Source organism: Apus apus, chromosome 5 (genome assembly GCF_020740795.1).
Source record: "Apus apus isolate bApuApu2 chromosome 5, bApuApu2.pri.cur, whole genome shotgun sequence".
NCBI lineage: Eukaryota > Metazoa > Chordata > Aves > Apodiformes > Apodidae > Apus > Apus apus.
Genome location: NC_067286.1, coordinates 16074591 through 16097200, shown reverse-complemented (window position 1 = coordinate 16097200; position 22610 = coordinate 16074591). Strand labels below are relative to the sequence as shown.

The 22610-nt window shown below is 39.7% G+C and overlaps 1 protein-coding gene across 1 annotated transcript in view; it reads right to left on the bottom strand.

Moving 5' to 3' along the window:
* The window catches only part of TRPM5 (transient receptor potential cation channel subfamily M member 5), a 40070-nt gene extending 18124 nt beyond the window's left edge, over positions 1 to 21946 (bottom strand). Inside the window, exons 1-13 of the mRNA XM_051620421.1 lie at positions 21830 to 21946; positions 20637 to 20817; positions 18984 to 19150; positions 15133 to 15313; positions 12727 to 12791; positions 10190 to 10381; positions 8750 to 8852; positions 7779 to 7897; positions 6842 to 7192; positions 4348 to 4479; positions 3034 to 3157; positions 918 to 1063; positions 90 to 202 (exon numbers count right to left, since the gene is read on the bottom strand). Of these exons, the coding sequence (XP_051476381.1) occupies positions 90 to 202; positions 918 to 1063; positions 3034 to 3157; positions 4348 to 4479; positions 6842 to 7192; positions 7779 to 7897; positions 8750 to 8852; positions 10190 to 10381; positions 12727 to 12791; positions 15133 to 15313; positions 18984 to 19150; positions 20637 to 20817; positions 21830 to 21946 (1991 nt within the window). The remainder of the gene's footprint in view (positions 1 to 89; positions 203 to 917; positions 1064 to 3033; positions 3158 to 4347; positions 4480 to 6841; positions 7193 to 7778; positions 7898 to 8749; positions 8853 to 10189; positions 10382 to 12726; positions 12792 to 15132; positions 15314 to 18983; positions 19151 to 20636; positions 20818 to 21829) is intronic.
* Positions 21947 to 22610: the final 664 nt, after the last annotated feature.

Here is a 22610-nt window from a genome sequence, read left to right as displayed (position 1 = left end):
ACTTAGGTGAGAAATTCTGAGACTAATTTTTTAATGGCTTATTTTTGGTCCCTTACTTACCTCTTGCACCCTAATAGTTATGTTTGTACCTGAATGCTATTAAATTTGTGAAGATTAGGAAAGGACACCAGAATCCACATATTAACTTCAGGATCTGTGTGCTTGTAGACATGTCTCCCCACCATATTTTTGTCAGGAAGGCCTGAAAGTCAGAAAACAGAAGATGGCTTTAACATCACAAAAACATACATGCAGATGAAGTGCACCTATTTTCTGCGGCTCCTAAGACAGCGAATGCTCTGGAAACCTAAAGAACAGGCACACCTTCAGAGCAAACAGATGTTTGCAGATGTTGAGTATGCAGGGTTATGAAGAGGACAGTGGAAAGAACAGCAAGCAAGTGGAATTAAGCAAAATCTGCAGTATTAAGAAAGTGCAAGTCACGCACTGGGAGCTAGAACATCACTGTTAATTTAGCTTTGTGTATGTGGAGAGAGCTCAGTTTGTGAGGGCAAAGCTGAAAGTAATTTGATTTAACTTTTATCAGTGAGCTCTTCCTTGAATCTGAACAATGAGTTACCTCACATCATGGAGCAACTTCATTATGCCTCAGGCAGATTTAAATTGCTTTCCTGATGCTTCTCTGTGAGCAAGGAAGGAAGAAAAAGCACACGATGGAGTAAGGGCTAAACCTCCTCAACAAACTGGTTTGTGGGGCAGCTGGATGAAAGTGAGAGGAAAGGGGGAACTGTGTTGCTTTGGCAGGGAGAGGGAGCAGTCCTTTCTCTGATGTATATCTCTTTTGGGAATACATTGCATGGGATTGTTCAGTTGCTGTGCTATCTTCTTCTGTGTTCATCATGATGCTTAAAGGCCATGAGGGTAGAGGTGGTGATGGAAGGGTCTGTAAAACTTACCTGGACACCATCATGTGCAAAGAAAGACTTTGCATCTGCTTCTGTAGCCAGCTGTAGGCAGGTGGTTTTGCTCCAGTACTGGTTTTTCCTCACCAACAGAGCAAATGCTCTCTCCTCGCTGTTGTGGTAGCATTCATTAAACAGTTCTGCCAAATGACAGAAACATAGACAAACAGATCTTGTAATATAAAATAAAACAATTTTAAATTAATGTTAGACAAGAGTGATGTGTCTGGGGTGCAGCATGGTGGCAGCAAAGCCTGAGCACTGCCAGATGCTCCTTGCTGCACCTGAGACACCTGCAAGGCTGAAGTAGTTGAGAAGAGCCTGAGAGAGCTGTAAGAAGGTGGAAGGGAGAGAGGAACAGTGCTGAAGACAAGAACAACTCACTATGGCTTTATGTGTGTGTGTACATGTGTTCGGGCAGAGAGCAGAATAAATAGATTTGCCTTGGTAAAATAAAAATCACTTTAATTGTAAAATTCCCACAACTTGCAGAAAGCTATGGAGTAAATCTCTCAGTACCTCTCTCTCAGCTCTTTCTATCTGTATGCTCCCTTCTCAGCCTGAGCCTCTAATAAGTTTGGGTTTTGTTGTGGGTTTGTTTGGGTTTTTTCCTATAATTTGATCTGAGAATAAATCTTCTTTTCTCAGTTCTTCTACAGACAGCATAAGAAACTTCTTGGAATCATGTCGGCATTTGTAACAGGCCCTCATCTGTAGCCGTCTCATGTGGAGTGTTAGGCAGGATCAAAAAAAACTGTATCTCTGGGGTGACCCTCTAACAGTTTGAAGGATGAGTTGCCACGCTGCCTCCACACTCAAAAATACTTGGGTTTAAGACATAACTCTTTGACATAAAATAATTTAGACTTGGTAGAGTGTTGCAGTGTCGTTCTGTTTCCAGAGAAGCTGGCCCTGGAGCTCAGAAACTAGGATAAAGAGTCCAAAAAGCCAAGGTTTTCTCATTAGACAAGATCTGAATTCTCGTGTCTGTTTAATTTTGCTGATTCACTTGATTATCTCAGCACCTTTCTTAGGGCAGCCTAGATCTTGTTATTACATCGTGAGAGCTGGGGAAATGATCAAGTTCACCTAAACTGATAGCCAGATTTCTTTTGCAGGTGAGGTGGTATTTATCATTCTTAAAGAATGTTATCTGGGCCATAAAATAAAATAGAGAATCTGATCTAATACTTTGCAAAGCCAAGGAACAGACTTCAGTGTATTCAATTAGACCCTGTAGTTCCATGATTAAGTAACTCAAGTCCTGTGATTATGTAAGAACTTGACTTTTATTTTTGGTAAATAATAATGTCCCTGTGAGAAGAGGGGAAAGTGTGATCTGTATCTCAATAATGCAGCAATATCTGCATGAGCCTTCAGCTGCTTGATGTACTAGTTCTAAAGGGAAATAAAGCACCTCTGCATTTCCATGTGTGGCATGTTTTAAGCCCTCCGTTCACAGCAGTGCTGCCTTCAAATAAGTATTAGACTGATGTCAGCTCAGCAGAGAAGCTTGTGTGCAGACATCTGTTTCTAAACCAGACAAAGGGAAGAGGACTGGACATTCTAGCACTGCGGATCCCTGAGTGCTTCCTGCTGTAGGGAGGGGCTGAGAAACGAGCTGAGTCTCACTGCAGTTTTGCAGTGCAGTTAGCCCTCCTCTGGATGAGGTAATCTCAAATTATTTTTAGCAGCAAAGACAAACCTTAAAACTTGTTGCTCTAGTGGCCCTTACAGAGCAAGCCTGATATTGCAGGAAAACTAGGCTGCTGAGACCCTGGAAGTGTTTTTGTTACTCTGTCTTGCTCATCGCTGTAACACACCTCGTATTAAGATCAGACACTTAAAATATCAACATACAGCAGGAGAGAAATTTCATCCATGCATCCCAGGGGCCAGTCTTGGAACACTGCATTTTCCAAAACTAGTGGGTTTTAAGTCCTTCTTCTGTGGTATTTGAATGTTCAGAACTATCTGTGCTGTAAGGCTGTTAAATTACTCAAGACAGTTGACCTTTCACAACTGAAACTTTTTTTTTTTCATTTGCTTGCCTTTCAATGGCAGTCACTTCTTACATTTTTGGTGCTGTTTAAAAGGTGCCATGACTTACCAACAGCGAGCTGCTCATACTTGGCCTCTTTCATTATATGTGCTACTTCAGTCTTCGTCTCCAGACGGGACATTGCTTTAAGGATCTTGCAGGCTGCCAGAGCTGAGGCTACACCTTCCTGACCCTGTAGAACAGAAAGGGGTGCTGATGTTAAGATACCCTGGAGGGTATTTCTGAACTGGGGAGGCTTCACTAAGGAATAAAACTAACAACAAAAAAAAGCATGTTTCTCCTTCAAAGAATCTGTCCTCAAATACAGACTTGAAAGTCCAAAATGTTGATTGAAATGACAGCTTTCATTATGTTTGAGAACTGAAAAGCACATATTGGTAGTTCTTGTGGCTTGTAAGGCTGGATACTTCTGGGTTTGATTGACCCTGGAGGTGTTCAAAAAACAGGTGGACATGGTGTTTCGGGAGATGGTTTAGTGCTTAGGAGTTGTAGGGCAGACAGCTGGATTTGATGATCTTGAAGGTCTTTTCCATCCTTGATGATTCTATGACATACGGGAAAGGACAGAGCGCAGCAGGCAGAGGCAACACAGTGGCCCCCAGCAGGGAACTGTGCCTTCTGGTAACAGGGCTCCACAAACAGAAGGCCCTGCAAGGTGCAGATATATCTGCATGCACAAGCACATACACTCACTCACTGAAGAGCTGTGCTGCAGTTTGTCCCTTCGAATGTCCCCTCCCAGCCCCTTGCCAGATGCAGCCATCTGGAAGCTCAGGGATGGAGCCCAATAGCTGTGTCTGTGTCTGGCTCCCGGAGGTAGGGGGAGGGGAGTGAAGCTACAGCACTGCCCTACAGATGCACGAGACAGGGTCTTGGTTGTGGAGGACTGTAAAACAGGAAACAATTATGCCAGCTCAGAGCTCAGCTTTTCAGAGTGTGATGCTGTTGTTCCCTACGCATACAGCACGTAAGCTCAAGATGCTCGACTGCACTGTGCCATCTCACCCCTCCATCACTGGAACCCAAACAATGGACCTATTGTAAGGGAACAAAACCTGAGACTGAGAGGGGTGAGTCCTCAGAAGCATGGCAGAGGAGGGCCAACTCTGCAGCTGAAATTCATCAGCAGTATTTCAGGCTGTCCTGATTTACACCTGCTCATACTCTGCCCTTCCTCTCCGCCAGGACTGTTGGCCCCTCCTGGTGTGAGCCACGTGGAGGTGAAAGGCCCCATAAATGCCACATCTCGTATTTTAGAAACAAACCTATCTGTCGTTTGAGCTGCGAGGCTGAGCAAAAACCACCTCATATACTTGAAATATGCCAGTATTTCACCCGAAGCTGCTACAGCGCAAAGCTTACCATAGCCCAGAAATAGTTTGCCATCTTGTGCCGGTTTTGAAGTACTGCCCATACAAACAAATCCCTCCAAGGATTTTTGGTTTTCTGGTTCATATCCAAGGGCCCAGGTAATCGCTTTGGATTCATTTTATCCTGAAATATGGTTTGTAGAAATTAAAACCTGCTTTGCAGTCTCATTCCATGCAAATGACATGATCTAAGCTGCTCTGGGCCTTGCGAGCTACTTAATACTCCTTTGATTTGTCTTTTTCCTTTTCTTATCTGTAGCACTGAGAGGTAGTTCATTTTGTACTGAATCAAAGGACCCTTGTGTTCCTGATGTAACTCAATCTGTGTGAGAACATTCTGGATGAAGCCAGGACTCCATTGAAGTCGATGGTAAAGCTCTCATTGACTTTATTAAAAGGCCAGGGTTTCACTGCTGCTGTGTAATATACAAGACAAACCTGTGATTAACTAATCTGAGCTCACCTTTAGTTATATTGGATTCTGCACACAGAGGACATGGTTTCAGAGAAAAGAGAACAAAAGGCATTATATTTCAACAGAAATCATTCCCACCGAGGCCCTTTAACAGGACAAGATAGAATAGAGTATGTCTGTATTCTATTTTCAGTCTTTCCTTTGAGAAACCTCCCTCATGCAGGGGGTATTTTAAGTAGAACACCACTTACTCCTTCAGTATTTGATTAAAAAAAAACTCTGCAGAGAAAGTACAGCAACTTAGGTCAGGTTCTGAATTTGAAATGTATATTTTTAAGTGCCTTTATATCTACTGCATTAATTAGAAGCAGCTGGAGTGGATTTTTTTTTAAATTTAATTTTTTTTGTAAAACAAGTTTTTGTCAGGATATATTTTTAATCACTTAAACTAGGGGATTCTGTTCAAGTTTATTTTAATGATTTAGGGGTGGGGAGGTTGGTGGGTTCTTCTGCTTCTCTCTCCTGCAAGGTTTTCAATGCAATTCCCTTGATTGAATAGCTCCCTACAAAGATACCCCTGAAGTCTCATCAGTTTTTATAACCACTAGATCCTAACTTGAAATAAGACACACAACTGAGCAGCAACGATATCCCAGTACAGTGATACTCTGTTATCAGCTGGTGGCAGCCATGGGAAGAAGGAAAAGAAAGCTAGCAGCCAGTGTGATCTGGTATCTGAATTGGGCCGTCTTTACAGCATTTGGCTTTAGCTTATTTACTGCCACAAAGGTGAGTGAGGCTTCATGGCAAATTTTTTTTCTATAAAATTTGTAAATCTGTAGTCTGCTTAGTGACATCAAAGGTATCGCCCCAAATTGTCCTTGTGAACAACAAAATCTTGACTAGATTAAAACTTAGCTTTTCGTACTATGAATTAATTTAGCTAGGCTTTATCACAGTGAAAGTGATTGAAGCACTTGAATGAGAAATTTTCTTGGTTATTTGTAGTTTAAACAGTTTCAAGATTAAACTAGTACTTGGGAAATATGAAAAAGTTTAATTGTTCGGTTGTTTATTTTCTCTAAAGCTCTGATCTTAATGAAATTTCTCTGTAGCTCTGTTTTGAAATTATGCATTCAAATTTATTTCTAATGCTTTTGCAAGAACTTTGGCACTTCGGAGTTTCAACGTTAAATACACTGTTAAATACAAAAATTATGATATATCTATTGCACAATTGTGGACAGTGCACTACAGACATTCCACACTGGTACCTATCACATGTTATGCTTGTCATGTGTTGGCCAAGGTGATTGACAGGGCCATTTCATACAATTGTTCTTATTTCTTGCTGTGTGTTAAGTCACTCAATAACCAGACTATAATGGTCTAAAGGCAAATATCATACAGTGTACATTATTGGATATCCAGTTGACTCCTACACAGTGTAAAACTGGGAGTAGTTTTATAAAGATTCCCATTTTCAGACCTGGGATTGAAAATGGCCAGCACCTGCTTGTCTCCTGGAAAATACTGTCTTCCAAGTACTTCTTGAAGTTCTGTATAGGAAATGCAGACTGCACTTTCTATGTCAAATTACTGCTTAGCTAACCTAAATCTCTCTTTTCTTTTATTAAATCTGTTCTTAAACATGAGGCTAATAAGATCAAACGTCACATGCAAGGTGCTAGAATGAGGATTGGTCTGTGGAAGTTGCACTAGGGAAGCATGAGATACAGGACCTTCTGCAGGTCCTGAAACAGAGGCCGTATCTTAGCACTAATTCAAGGTAAGGTAAAACCTTGCATAAAACCCCACATGCAGAGGGGGTGAAAGAGGAATCACAACCTATCTTAGAGTTTCCCTTCTTTCCCTTTTATTTTTGAAATTAAAAAGATCAAACCATTTTAGCTGTAACAATGATCTGAAAAAAGAAATGAGAAACTAAAGTAACAGTTTCTTTCATCTTCCCTTTCCTTCCCTGCCTTACCCCCAAAGGCTAGACCTACTTAAAATCTTTCAAATTCTAAATTGGAGGGGAGCAGGACTCTGATGGAAAGTTGTAACTTACAGATTTCTTCTTGCCTCCATGTCTGAGGTCTTGATAGAAACCCTTGCATGCATCGTGGAGAAAATCCTTGAGAACTCTGGAGACCTCACTGAGTGTGAAAAGTGGACAGATCTCCTTCTGTTCCTCACTCTGTTGACCAGTGAGTCCTGCCAAGGTCAGTTTGCTTTCTTCATGTTTCTTCAGTAGAAGCTCATAGAGGAGGCATTTCTGAGAAATGGAACAGTAGAGTCTCTGCAGACGACTATATGTCAGGAATTCAGATATGTTAGCCCCATTGTCAATAAATAATTTTACAAATTCTGGTTTGTCATTGACCAGAGCATCCATCATCACTTCCTCCAGGTCACAGGACTAGAGTGATGAAAAGAAAAATAAAGAGGTTTTTAGGGGTGATCATGGATGGACGAGGAGGGATTTAACATGAAGACATGCACATTTTGTTTTGAATGAGAAAGAGAGGTAGAACTCTCCTAACTTCTCTGTGGCAAAATGTCTGTGTAAGTACAGACATCAACGCAAGTATCCTGCTGTAGTTGTGGTGATGCCAGCTACCCACCACACTGGATATTTTTATAACAGTTGGAAACAGTGACATTTTTCCTACCATCTTCTAACAGTAATATCTGCATGCTTCTTTTACTTGTAAGCTCAGGTTTGTTTACTTTAAAGGTCTGTACAGAAGGCTGGAGGGGGCAGTAGGTGGGGAGAATCATGCCCCTGAAGAGCTCAAGAAAGAGACTGTGATCACTGAATTATTATTCCTCTATGTTAAGCCCCTATCATATAGGGGATCAGAAAGACAAAAAGCCTAAGGAAGCATACTACCACTGCTCAATCTATCAGTATTAAAAACTGAAGCCTTCTATCAGGATGCTTCAGTGTCCTGTACACATTGGATTACACACCAGTTGTCCTTTAAGGAAAAAAAACCTTCTACCTTCCACTCCACGTCACCATTGAATATTTCACTTTTAGCTATGTCCACTCTATTCCAGGCCACTGCCAGCTTCAGTTCATCCAGATATTCCTGAGCCTCCTGACTGTGACTTTTACAGGCTGGCAAAAATAGGAAATGTAAATAAACTCAGTACTTCACACTTGTTAGATTTAACTTAATAGCGTATTGGCAATTTGATTAAGAATACAAGCTTTTCTTTAGCTATCGCAGATCTGTGGGTTGCTCAAACAGGAACCCTTCACAGCATTTTTTTACCTAACTTAAAAATTATTAATATTAAAAAAAATATTTTGGGCTTGCTGAATTATTTATTAAAATATGAAGTTTAAATGTCTGTAGGATTTTAAGAAACCCTGGCCTGTAGAAAGGAGGTAACAGGACTGGCTATTGGCTTTGTCTTAGTTTCAGTTTCTATTAGGAATGGAATATTTTTTCCCCCCACGCTAAATTTAGGCTAATACAAACAATAAAGTGAACACTAACTACAATGAATGGCAGAGCAAGTTATATATTCTTTCACAAGATACAGTGAAGATTTCTTATAGGAGAAATGGATTGTTTCTGGAACTGCAGCAGTTCTGGAACTTGCATACTTTTTTTTGTTTCTGCAGGTTGTTTTTTTTTAAATGGCTTGTATTTTGACTAAATGCTGCAGAATATTTCAGTTCTTCTATGACCTCTCTACTAAGAGAATCAAGTAGTTAAATGAATTATTAAAACTGTACTATACAATAGTGTGAGATTAAAAAGCAAACAGTTTAAAGTTAAGGTTACAAGAGCTATAGTAATTGCACAGTTAATTTGTCAGTGAGCAAGCTGAAGAACACTGCATCAGAAATGAAATCTGACCCACCAACCAGCTGAACTTGCTTTGGAGAAGAATTAAGGTTATGGCACATAAGAAGTCAAATAAGAAAAGTATTACACTGTGCTTTGCTTATTGTTCTTACCTTTCACTAAAGCTTTTAATATGACTGTGTCTAGTTCTTCTGAATCATCTTGCTCAAAGTTGTGCAGAGTTAGAAGATTTTGGTGTGAAACAATGTTCTGAATCTATTGGGAGTTGAAACAAAAATAATTTTATATGTTGTCCTGCTGCTATATGTTAATGCCTAAGAGCCCAGTGGAGATCACTGAAGGAGCAGACTCATGGAATGGTTTGGGTTGGAAGGGACCTTAAAGATTATCTAGTTCCAACCCCCCTGCATGGACAGGGGGTTTCCCAGAAACTTACATTCTAATTGTAAAACTGAGGTTTGGCAAGAAAACAAATGTTACTAGTTTCCCAGATATGAGTCCTAAGGCAAGGATAGAGTTCCTGTTCCAAAATCAGCTAGAAAGATGGAGGATAAAGCTTGGGTATCCCGAGAAAAAGAGCAGGGCTTTAATTAAAAGATTGTCAACTCACATTCTTACTTGAATCATAGTCAGGCTGTAGCCAACATAGCACTACTTTTGTTTTACTTTTCCCTGCTTTGACATTTAAGGTTTGCTCTCACAGTTTTATTTAAAAGTGGTTTCTAAATCTTCTGTGAGTAAAAGTAATCAAATATTGATCTATACAGTGCTCATTTCTTCTGCTTCTCTTTTTATTGAGTTTTCTTTCTCGCAGTGCAGCTGCACTGAGACTTGGTGAGCTTCATTGCTTCTAGGTGGCCTTCCATCACCTTATGTTTGTGATCTGGCAAAGTCCTCCCTAATGGAATTAATGTATGGAACTTCTTAAGCTAAGGATTATAGCAGGGACTGCAAGGAAAAAGTAGATGGTCAGCTTGAGTGGACTTGATTTATCTCAGAGGCACACAGTGCTCTTCAATCTTCACATAAATACAGTGTCAAAGTGTTTTTTCTTGAACACTTACACATCATGGTTTAAGTCCAGCAAGTGTGGCCTCAATATGAAGAGTAATGAAAATCTGAGAATCTGTTTTGTCTTTCTTTTTAAGAACACACATAACTGACAATAGGATAGTTTCTAAATACTCTTCATTCTTTTTAATTTATTCATGCTTATCCACAGTTGGGTTTCCATTTAACAGCTGTGGATCATGAATTAGGTCTCTTCTGTCACGGCTGCACAAGCTCTACAGCTGCGGAGTATAAATAATGCCTCACGCCCTCCAGAAGGACTGTGGGGTTCCTGGGTGCTAGCTCTGACTTGAGGAAATGGATTGAGGAAGGACAGTGTTTTGCTGAATCACTACAACAAAGCAGTTTGTATGATCAATTTGATTTTGATGTTAAAGAGGTATTCTACTCCCCAGGAGCACTGGAGTAGCCAAAACTTCTGGGCAGCTTCTTGTCAAACCTGTACTAAATACTGAAGCTAGAAATTGTAGCAGAGAGCATGTGAACACAGATGCATGTGATTATCAAACATATCAGCTCACTGTTGCTGTCCATTGGAGAATGTCCTTCCAAAAGAAGCTTTCTGCAGGGAATTTCTCCTTAAATTGCTTTTCAACAGCTTCTGGCATGATAAGCTGCGGATCATTCATGAATGCAGCTAAGATGTCAGCTGTACCTCCAGATCCTGCTAAGATAAGCCAGGGAGCAGAATTCTCCAAACTGCTGCAAATTCTCTGTAGTTTAAAAAGTACATTTTTAGAATTCATATCTGGAAAGAAAATGTTATTCAAAAGAAGAATTTCCTGCAAGCTAGGAATAAATGTGTGCTTAAACCATAGTCACTATGGAGTCAGTCCAGACTCCTCTAAGCTATTAGGATTTTTCTGATTCTGTAGCAGGTCATTCATGTGTAGACCTCTGACTATACTTCTTTTCATGACACATCTGCTGAGCAGCTAAGCAATCTGATTTGGACAAACACTACATAAAACTTCTTTGTCCCTGACTCCCCCCCCACCCCTGCCCCACAGTTTCTGTTTGAGCACAGCCAAGCACAAGAGGAGCACTATACAGAAATTCTCAGCAGGCTCTTCTGGCTGCTAAACCTGGCAATATGTTCTGAAAATCAGGAGTTTTCCTGTGGGAATGCAACATGGGACCACAGGAAAAAAAACCCCAACACTGAAGCATAGCAACTGCAATAGTTAAAGGCTGATAATTCTGTTATTTGTGCAGTTAGAATGAGTCAATCAGGTTGTTGAGAAAGGGAAGCAGAGGCCATCATAATTACAGTAATGACTATTTGTTGCAAATCTATTTCTTACTCTGGAGTTATGCAAGAAGATAATGAGACTCAAGAATCTAACTATTGGTTCACTTGTGTGTGGTTGGTTTGTTTGTTTTAGTTTAGTTTAAGGGGTTTTTTAACAACTGTTGTAGTCCCTGGTGTGTATTATCCAATTTGTATTTAAGAAACTGATATTCTTAAAAAAGCATACTCAGTTATCCATTCCTAGCCATGTAAATGTAGGGCATCTCCAGTCAGTCACCTCTGGTCTCCAAATCACTTTAAGACTTTGAAAAGAGGATTTATAGGTTGTGATAGGTGATTTTTCAACACCCAAGATACAGAAAATACTGTCGTACTTAGCTTGTAGAAAGTAAGTTCAAGAGGTGACATAATCCTAGTTTAAACATTGAGATTTCTAATGCCAGTGTGTGTTTTAGTCCAGCTGACAAAGATCTGACAAGGTTGCTACAAGATGTTTATGTGTTTCAGTGTGTCCAAAGAAGGGCCGAGCAGCTGGTGAAGGACCTGGAGAACAAGGCCTGTAAGGAGTGGCTGAGGGAACTGGTATTGATTAGTCTGGAGGAAAGGAAGCTCAGGGGAGGGAAACCTATCACTCTCTACAACTACCTGAGAGGAGGTTTTATTGAGGTGAGGGTCAGTCTCTTTTCCCAAGTAACAAGTGATTGCATGAGAGAAAACTGCCTCAAGTTGCACCAAGGCTGGTTTAGATTGGATATTAGGAAAATAATTACTCACCAAAAAGGTTATCAAGCATTGAAACAAACTGCCCAGGAAGGTGGTTGAGTCACCAACCCTGTAGGTATTTCAAAGCTGTGTAGATGTGGCACCTAGGTACGTGGTTTAGTGGTCAACTTGGCAGTGTTAGGAATACTGTTGGACTTGTTGATCTTGAGGGTCTTTTCCAACCTAAATGATTTTATGATTCTAAGATATGGGGACTGGAAACTGAAACTAGAAAATGTCTGACTGAAATGAGTCGTTATTCTGAAAGAGGTTACCAGCATGTGTGGCAGAATCTCATCACTTGGAAACTTTTAATTATGGTTAAATTGTTCTCCAAAGGTACTGTGGAGTATTTCTTTTGATCTGAGAGTAGTATTTTAAAAATGCCAGCAGGACATACAGGCTGCTATAAAGTAGCAAAATAAAATACCAATAAGAGTAAAATAGAAATCAGAGTATCTCCTATTTAACAGATTCTTTAAGTTGTAGGACTACTCAGGAAAAAATCAAAACTGATCCTTTGCTGTAGAAGATATGGAATTGTTAGCAGACAACTCTCCACTCTTCTATCCTACAGTGCATTTCTGCTCAGTGGAACTAGAACACTATAGTTTGAAATGCCATATCTGTCAAACCTGGTCTTGTCCTTCCTGTGAGCTCTATGACAGAGACAGTTGTCTCAGTGCTGCTGAACAATTAACTTTTTTTCATATGTGAACTTGAGTAATAGCACAGTACTTCTATTTGGCTACATTTGGAGCTGGCTTCAGTGGATTTGTTTTGGTATGGGATTCCTTCTTCCCACTCTATGAGCTGGCAATGGAAGCTTTAATGATCAGGTGGCACCTATTCAAGAGGAAATATTTCTCCCAAACAAATACTGGCAAATATAATATTAACAGAATTCAGTTCTTAATGATGTACAGATACAAATTTTTACTTAATGTAAAGTGTCAATACATGTGTTTGTCATTGAGCCAAATTTTCCATTAACTACTTAGCACCAGATAATTTATTTTTCTAAAGCTGCAAACAGCTTCTTACCTCAAGTGTGCTTGGTCCTCCATTTATGAGTAAGCAAAGCACAGGTATCTCAATGCTACCTGTTCCTGTGAAATAGATGGTTTATTTTTAAAAAAGTTAACAGCTTTCACAAAAGTACTGTGTTTCTGCTGACCCCTTGGAAATACTTCTCCTGCTGTGTACTGGTTTGGATCCTACCATGAGCTTGCAGAGTGCAGGTTATTGCATCAGTGGAAGAGAGCAATGCTGACCTAGCAGGTAGGCTCCTGGTCTAAGATTCAGGATGAGGGCACCTTTGCCTTGCACATCCTGTATGATCCCTGGCAAGCAGTCCAGTTTGTTCTCACCTCAGCATACCTCAGCTGCAAAATATGGATATTGGAACTTCTGTATGTCACAGCAATGTTGACTTCAAGTTATTTATTTACTGCAAGGTGATCAGATAGTGGAGTAATGGAGCTTCATGAGGGTGCAAGACAAGACTGTGGCGTTTCCAGAGGCAGCTACCATTCTTTACATTAAGATACACTTAGATGTGAAAAGCTGTCCATCTGTCCCAAGTGTTATGTACATGCTTAGCATGTGCAGAAAGGTGTGGTGGAATCCAGGACAAAAGCCTGATCATAAAAGGAAGGATTTAAGAATGCCAAAAGGCTGACTATGTAGACCAGCAAGGGTGAGTCAGATAAAACTTCATAAGAACCATATACTCTTTGTTATTCTGCTTAAACAGCTTAAAATTTCATTCAGTACAGTGTAATGTCTTGGTTATTAACATAAATGCTGAAGAAATATTTAACTTGTATCCCAGCAGCAGGGGACAAAAGCTGCAGGCATCCCTATCCTTGTTTCTAGATGGTTTATAGTGTAAATGCTGAACTCAGACCAATTTATTGTCTCCTTTGGGTTACAAACAGCCCCATCCAAACAGTAGCATCGTGAGATTAATGCATCTTTCAGTTGGAAGATAAAAGGCATTTGGTTCAAACAATTTTTTTGATGTTTCCCTTTGTAGGTCTCTCAGAGCAGTATACATCTTGCCACTTACTACTTGTTGGACCTGTTGTGAGATGACTATGGAGATAAGGTAGAACTGAGCTGTAGCTGGACATGACTGCCGAGTAACCTCATTTGTTTTAGTGAATGGTGTAGCATGTCCATACCTCCTCTGTAAGGTGATGTTCTAGTTTGAAGAGTCACCTCTGTGATATGTTTATGGCTTCAAATATTCTTCATTTACCATAGATAAAATTTGGCCTGTGGATTCTGACTTCATGCTGGGAAGGTGAGAAGTTCTTAATTGCTAAGAATATTCAGCATATGAAAAATTTCTTCTGAATGACTTCTAGTTTTGGGTTTGTTTTTTTTAAATAGGGAAAGTCTGTGTGACCTTATTACAGTCACATAGCTTTGCTCAGCTTGTATATAAATGAACTTGAATGAATGACATTGGTTTTGTTTATAGAAGATATGGCTGAATTCAGTACATTCCAGGGAAGTATTTGTCAAATGAATCAGCTTCTTTTGACATGGTTTCACTGAGATTTGTTCCATCAGACCTGGTATGCAAAGCAGAAAGAGGCTGCTTTCTAACTCTCAGCACTACAATCTCAGCCTATCATTACAGTCCACCTGTAGTCTTTCCTATCTTATTCACCAGATAAGCATTCTTCAGACACATTCATGCTCTCAGGTACATCTATGCAACAATACTATGGGCTATGTAATTGAATATTCCATTGATACATACAGGTGTGAATAAACGAGCTCTCCCTTCTGTTTCAGCTGCGCTACCACTGCGTGTTTTACAGAAACAAAGGAAAAGTGTCAGTAGTTGTATTAGCACGACAACTGAATTCTTTTCACAAACAGCAGTAGGAGACCTTCCCAGTACTCATTTCTCATTATAAACAAAGGTCACGTAGATTTATCTGACCATTAGATGCTACATTTTTTTACCCAGGGTAAGATTTTATCCTGAAATAAATATAGCTTAAAATATTTCAGAGGGCTTTGGAACAAGTCTTTTCTTCAGTGTGGGGACAATTCAAGACTCTGTGTGCATGAGGGGATGGAAGTATACAACAATGAACATCCATCTCTTAGAACCACTGGTTAGGGCACTTAAAGCTGGATTTATTTTCCATTTGTTGTGTTTTAAGGCAATTTGAACTGTGCTTTGAAGATCAGCTTTGAGCTATGTTTTAAGGAGATAAGATAAAAGTCAGGATTTTTGGTTCAAATAACAGCTTTCTCAACTTCAGAAGCCACCTTAGTTCTGCCTCTTATATAATGTCAAATGTGTTTTCTGGAGTAGATGATTGACCAGTTTGAGAATTGGACTTGCCTTTGATAGGGCCAGGGGCTCACAAGTATCACTAATATGACTGTTATGGAAGTTAGCATGCTCATATAGAGTCTCCTTACCACCGTATCCAGTACGCTGCTCTGAAATGTGTTTTTCCAAGGTGAGGCGGAGCTTAGTGGTTCCATCTGGCTCATCTGGTGTTATGTGATCCACCAAAATGAAATGGGAATGGTTGTGGTCCAGGGAATGCAGTGGGCCTTGGATATTATCATTAGATTGGTAGTGCACAAGGCTTTCATTCTAGAGAGAGGAGAGATGTTAGAGTTCTCTACAAAACACGTTTTTTTATGTTGTCTGCACCATGACATAGCACACCACCTTTGAGTCACTTGTTTGAAAAGGGTAGAGGAGGACATGTTGCTTCTGAAAGCTGCCAAGTTTGACAGGACTGAAAGCTGAAGTCCCTCAGGCTGTACAAAATATAGTGACATCAGTAATCTTCTCTGGAATGCAGACATTCATTCAGGTGTTTTGGAAATTATTATTGGACAAATGAAAAGGGGCCATGACACCAAATAATTGTGGATGGAGCTGTAAGGTCTCAGAGGGCTAGTGTCCCAGCCATATAAACAAGGGTAAACCCTTTCATTTCATTGACTGGGTTGTATGGGTTCTAATGGTTATCAGAAACTGTATTCTAAAAGAATGTGTGACAGGCAGACTTTAGGAAGTGCAATCTTAGTAAAACACAAGGTTGAAAGGATCATCTGGTCCAACCATTCATGGCAAAAGCACGGTCTAGACAAAATGGCCCAGCAACCTGTCCAGCCAAATCTGAAAAGTGAAAAACAGTGGGGAATCGATCACTTCCCTGGGGAAATTATTCCAATGGCTGATTGTTCTGATTGTGAAAAATTTTCCTCTTGTGTTCATTTGTAATCTCACCAAGAGTAGCTTGTACCCATTGCCCCTCATCTTTACCATGTCACTTCTTGTAAAAAGGGAGTTTCCCTCTTCTTTGTAGCCACCCTTTAAATACTGGAACATAGTGATGAGGTCTTTCCTAAGCCTTCTTTTCTCATGGCTGAACAGAGTTCTCTCAGCCTTTCTTCATATGGCAGGCTTTCCAGTCCTTTGATCCTCTTTGTGGCCCTTCTCTGGACTCCCTCCAGCCTATCCACATAATTATATTTTTTTATAGTGAGAACAAAAACAAAAATTCCAGGTGTGGCCTCACAGGTGCTGAGCAGAGTGGTATGATGACTTTATCTCTGCTGGTGATGCCCTTGGTGATGCAACACAGCATCCTGTTGGTTTTCTTTGCTGCAGCAGCACACTGTTATTATTTCCACACTCCAACTGATCTGCTTGTCTACCAGGACCCTCAGGCCCCTTTCCAGATCCCAGCCTGTGCTGCACTCCTGGGTTATCTATCCCAGGTTCAAGACCTCACATTTGTGTTTGCTGAACTTGATAAAGTTCACTCTTCCAGCCTTCCAGATCTTCCTTTATTGTGGGCAAGGGGGTTTATAGATTGAAATTATTTGATAATGAATTTTTGCATATAATCACTGGGCAAAATAGAGCCCCTGTTGCACTGTTTTGTTTTGTTAGTTTGTTTTGTTTGTTAGTTTTCATTAAGGTATGGCAGAGAGATTTATGTTCTGTTTTTAAGAGCCAGTTTTTATATGGAGCTGTTTTTAATCTCAGGTTTTGGCAATGTCTGCTAGGAAGAGCATGTACCCAGTTGAATCATGAGGAAGGTCAAACCCAGGAGTTGTCCAGGTTCTTCTCTGTAGCCAAGGCTAAGGCTGATGGAGAGGCAATGAATGTATCACCAGGAGCTCATAGCAGCACTATGCACGCCTAAAAATACTAAGTCTATGATAAGTCTATGATTCTAAATCACCCAGGGGGACAAGATCCTTCATACTAAAGGTAGAAGAGCTGAGCACACTGCATAGCATGCCCCTAAGTGACTTTCTGAAATGAAGCTGCATACAGTCAAACTGGAGAAATCTACTTCAAAGCAAGGTGAAAAAAGACTATTATCAAACATGTTCCTGTGGCTTCTTTCCCATCAGCAGCTCTGGGAAGAATAGGAACATTAGAGGCTGTTCCAGAGGAAAAAGCAATACATTTCCATGTCCTTTACAAACAGCAAATGCCAAAAGTTTCTTTTACCTCCTTCTCTCTTTCTCTCTCATTTGTTGGGGAAAGCTTCTTGACACAATTAATTTGCCTTCAAATTTCGTTTTGACAGAGGGTGTGTCTAAATTCTGCTGCCTTTTAACATTAAGTCTACTTGCCAAAGATCTGGCCTTTGATTAGGACCCAGCAGCACAACAACTGGCCCCCAGGGGATTTTCCTGTTTATTGTATAAAAAGGTGGAAGTGATCTTTCAATGATGTTTAAAGCACGCCGTTAACACAGAAGAGATGGGAAGGATCCACTGATTTCAGGGTTTGTTCTTCTCCTTGATAATGTGGATTGTTAGCTCTATTTTATACAACAAGCTGCTTGTGTTAGTGCCAAACAAAAAGAGAATTGGGTTTAGATCAACATCCCTGTCTATAGTTCCTTTGTCTTAAATTTACTGACTAAAATGGAGAATGTCTTTGTGTGGAAGCAGTGCCAGAAGTCATAGGGTGAGGAATGCTCTACATTAAATATTCCTCAACAAAGAATTGTGGCTCTAGTTAAGGGGGAGAAAGTCTAATGCAATGGAAAGACCAGTGCACTTGTTTGTTAGCTGCTGGTTGATAAAATTCCAGATGCATTTTGATTTCTTAGCCTGGGAGGAAGGTGAAATAGCTAGTTTGCGCTTGCCAAAGCAACTTTCCTGAAGAAAATTCACAAATGCAGTGAACCTAATTCTTTTGTCTGAGGTCCTTTTGGACAACTTCAGCCACAAAAATAAAGTTTTGCAGCTAAAGAGTTCCACCTTTAGAGCACACAGGTAGGAGTCCTCGGCAAAAAGGATGGAAAAAGGGGAAGCCAAAAGATAATAATTTATTTATATTGTTTGATAGTCTCCCAGCTGGTAGCTGCTACTCGTTAGCCTATCTGAGCAGGACTAGGTGTGAGTTCAAAGGGCAGTGTTTGACATTTGTTTCTTTGTTTCTGAAGGGAAGTAAAATATCAAAAAGGAACTGTCGTTCATTGTCATTACACACCTTCTTTATTGTTACAGTATTCTGCTTTGGATGGACAATATATTAAGTGACAAGGTGGTCATGCCATATTTATTTATTTTTTTCAACACCTCCAGGTCAATACAGCATCAACTTGCTTTTTAGTTATTTGGATGTTTGGGGTTTTTTTTTGGTGGTGGTTTTTGTGTGTTTGTTTTCAGGGCTTTGTAATGGTTTTGTTTGGTTTTTCCCCCCACAAACTTTGATTGCTTTGACCTGAATTGTAAATTCCTTAGAGCTCCCAAAAAAATTGGCAAAATCCTGCATGGCTAGTATTTTTGGCCTGATGCATTGATAAGGTTTTGCATATTAGACCCCTATTCAATGTCTACGTAAGAGAACTTGGTCTTGAAATATATATGGCTTGTATTGCACACTAGAAAAATATACTTATTACAGTATTTGTGAAATAGCTTAGAGTAAGTGCTTCTGCAGTAGGTGGACAAGGGGAAAAATATTAAAGGTATCTCATCGTGTTGTTTTTTTTTTCCCCGACGTTCATCCTTGCCCTGGTCGCTGAGCTCATGTCTCATGCTGTCACCTGCTGGATTTTTGCGGAATTGCTGCCACGTATACTGAGCGCGCAGGGCAAAAGGTCATTAGGGTCCAACAATTCTTTCTGCTCCTTATTTCTGTTTGCCGTCAAAACACACCTTAATACCCACTTTTGTTTTGAAGTTAGATCAGCGTTGTTCTGCCTACTACTTCCAAGTTCTGCAAGGTGCAGCTTACTGCTGAATAATCCTGGCTCGTGAGTAGAAAAAGTGAAAAATACCTTTGTGCTGTCCAGAATTTCTCTGTGCTGAATTTTTCTGAGTGAAGTTATTCCTATGGCTGTCACTCTTACGTTGGACGAGGTGCTAGCCAGTGCATGATCTCGAACTGCTTGCACTAAGTGTCTTGTTATTCCCACACGTAAAGCACTGGTAAAAATCCAGGCACCTGAAATTATTTTGTAAAAATATAATTGAACATGTTTGTGTGTCAAGTAGCATTACTTACTGTACTGGATTTAGTTTTTTTTTTAGCTCAGTAAACTCTTGATGGGTCTTGATGCACTATAACTTTTAGTATTAAATACATATGAAGTATGTAAGGCTTTAATAAGGAAAACAGGAAGAAATTATATGCACAGGCTTCACATATAATGTGATTAAATGTTGTCATCTTTACTCTGATGTCAGTACACCCATCAGGAATGCTGTGTCCAGTCTAGAGTCACTTACTGTCTAAAGCTAAGCAGAAACATCACTAAATCAAGCAGGTCTGATTGTCACACAAGGAAAAGCAAAGGGTGGAGGAAGTTGTTGGATTGAGGACTATGCAGTCCCATGCTGAAGATCTTGGGCATGATCTGCTTTATCTGGTGTTCTCTTTCTCTTGTTCTTATGAGTGTTGTAGATTTAATTCTTCAGGAGAGTATGACTTACAGTAGTGCTGTGGTGACAAAGAATTTGGAGAACTCTAGGCAAGCAGCTAACCAGACTAGTTCCTTTATGTTCTGTATTTGAAAAAAAGATCTTTATGCTCTCCAGTCTTCAGTATAGAAGGCAGCTGAAGATAGAGAATGTGTGTGGTGCAAAAGTACCAAAAATAGCTTTAATTACAAGAAGCAAAACTGTTAAGTCTTGTCTGAACCAGTGAAGCTAAATCAAGAGCTTGTTGTGAAATGCTTACAGATAATTTTATTCCCATTTTGAGGCTATTTTCATAAAGCTATGGAGGAAAATTCATCTTGTATGAAAACCACTCCCATGCGTGTTCCCAGAGGTTGATCTGTTTGGTTTTATTTTTAAATGCTTTTTACTACTCTTACCATTCCTGTGAACAGCCAGGAAGAAAGTGAGCTGACATATTTTCTGCTATATGTTAGACATTACCAAGGTCTCTTCCTTTAAGCTTGAGTCCAATCATAGGCTGTTTTACTAACAAAGTCTGTTCAACTCATATTTGAAGAAAACAGTCTTTAAAAAAATAATAATTTTGTAACACAATTCTGAGCAGTGGCTAAAAAGTGGGAATAGAGAAAACAAGAATTCTTGGTTTTGATCTAAATTCACTGCTGTTGAAGTCAAATTGCCATGCTATTAAGAATTATTTTGCTATGGCACTGAAGAGAGACAATGTATTTGGTCTCATCTCATGCTATCTTTCTAGTGTCATTCCTGAGCAAATAACTGTGGGTAATTTTACACTTCAGGAATGGTTGCCCAGAGTAATTAAGTTTAAAATAACTTTTTTTTTTTTCTGATACAATAATTTTCATTTTCAAAGCTATTTAAATACAAGTTGTCGGCTGCATTCAGCAAGGCTGTGAACTTCCAAAAAGAATCATGTGGGCAGACCCCTCGACATTAAAAGACCACTAGATGCTAGGTGTGAGAATCCACTAGGAATATACATTTTCTTTAACATCTAAAGCACTGACCTGTGCTTTGAGCTGCCTTTGTAAGTCCTTTTTTTAAGGTGTCCCGTAGCCAAGGCTTCATCTGGAAATTTTCTTCTTCCCCTACTAATGAGACAACCAAATTGGGAGCTGGTAGCTTCCATTTATTGAGCAGAACTTCAAATATAATTCCAGGATGAATAGTACACGGCACCTTCATAAACTTGAACAAACAAAACAAAATTATGCTGAATAACAATGGGACAGTAGGATACAGTTGAGATATTTTTCATTGTGAATGCAGAGGGGAATTTATAATCAATTTGGTTATTTAAGAAAAATTTGAGCAAGACCTAACAGAGAACTTAAATACCAGGATGAATTTAGCATGCTTCTGTATAATTATCAGCACATTAATGGGGTCAGTTCCACAGGTTAATTCTATGTTGCAGACTGCTTTAACTTTAACACTGCTATTCCTCTTGAACTACCTTCAGTACCATGGCAGTCTAGCAAAGCCAACATATTTCTTAGGTGTGTGTTGTTTCTGCACTAGCTGAAATATTTACCTGATCTTATGTCTGTTTTTCAAGAAACTTGTGACATGAATATAGCTTCTTTCTGTTCTGTATATATTTCGTCTTTGTGCTTAAGATTTCAAGATGAAACAAAATCTTAAGGCAGATTTCTGATCCTAGGAATTTCTTCTACTCTAGCACTAATGTATGCAAGGGAGGTGAGTAGGTGGGTCTGTCCATCTACATCCTTAGCTTCATATTAGCAGAACAGAGAGAGGACTTTAAGGAGAGTCTTGAAAAGGCTCAAAAGTGTGTTTAAAATGTTGAAATCCCTAGTAATTGATTTTTGACAGAAAGAGGTTAAACCAAGGAAATAAATTAAGGAAGCTGGACACGTGTTTGTATTTTTGTGTTGTTTGGGTTTTTGTTTTTGGTGGGGGGTTTTTTGTGTTGGTTGGTTTTTTTTAAGGAAGAAGTGATCCAGCTGTACTTTTAGCATGTCAGTGCAAGTCAAGTGATCGATTTCTGTATATTAATAGGCCTTATTTTAAATCAGATTCATGTTCAGGAAGGTATGGTCCTTACTTTGAGTGCAATGTGGTGCCTCGCATTGTGGCACATTGACCCACACTCTTATAATCTCTGCATGTAATGATGAGAAGTAACAGCTGAACAACAGCAATAGTGTTCCAAGTTTAAAACTCCTCAGTGCTGTACCTTTCCACGTTTCTTCCCAGAAGCTGTGAAGTCTATTTCTCCTATGCAGTATGGCAGCTCTCTTTTGAAGTCTTCCTCTTTGTCACTGCTGCAGAGCTTGGTTTCTGTTTCTTCCATTGTATTTGTAAGGTGATCACCAGTAGACAGAGCTGTTCTCTGAGATGATGGAAAACTGGAAAATAAGAAGCTGCTTAAAATGGAGAGGCCATAAAAATCCATTTATTTACATCTATCTGAGTTTTTAGCCAAATATTTTACTCTTTTACTATTATGTCAGTCAGCAAAAATCGAAGATGTTTGTACCGTATGTTGGACATTATATATGGGAGGAGGCAAACTCCATAGCAGAGCTATGTAACTGAAGGTATAAAAGGGCATGAAGGAGTAAGGCTCTCTCAACTCTCATTAAGCAGAAAGGAAGCTGAGTAGCAAGGTGAAAGAGCCTGCCATCTGTCCAAAATCACATGGGGCATCTCACAGCCCAAAGAAAGATCTGATTCTACAGGAGAGAGAGGGAAGCCTCAGACACAAATTGGTGCAAGCAAGAGTAGAGCTTTGTGTCAGTGAGTATCTGAGTCACAGTTTCTTGATGTTGCTATGCATCATGCTACTTTAACTTATGTTATCCAACATGAACGCTAAATAACTAAGTGATGACATTGTATTTGTCTGAAGATAACTTCAGGAGAGGTTTACTCTCTGCTGTAGGAATAGGCTATTTATTCATAGGCTGAAGTATTTAAGGCCAAGTTCAAAAAGTTCAAAAAGGCAGGTGGTTTTC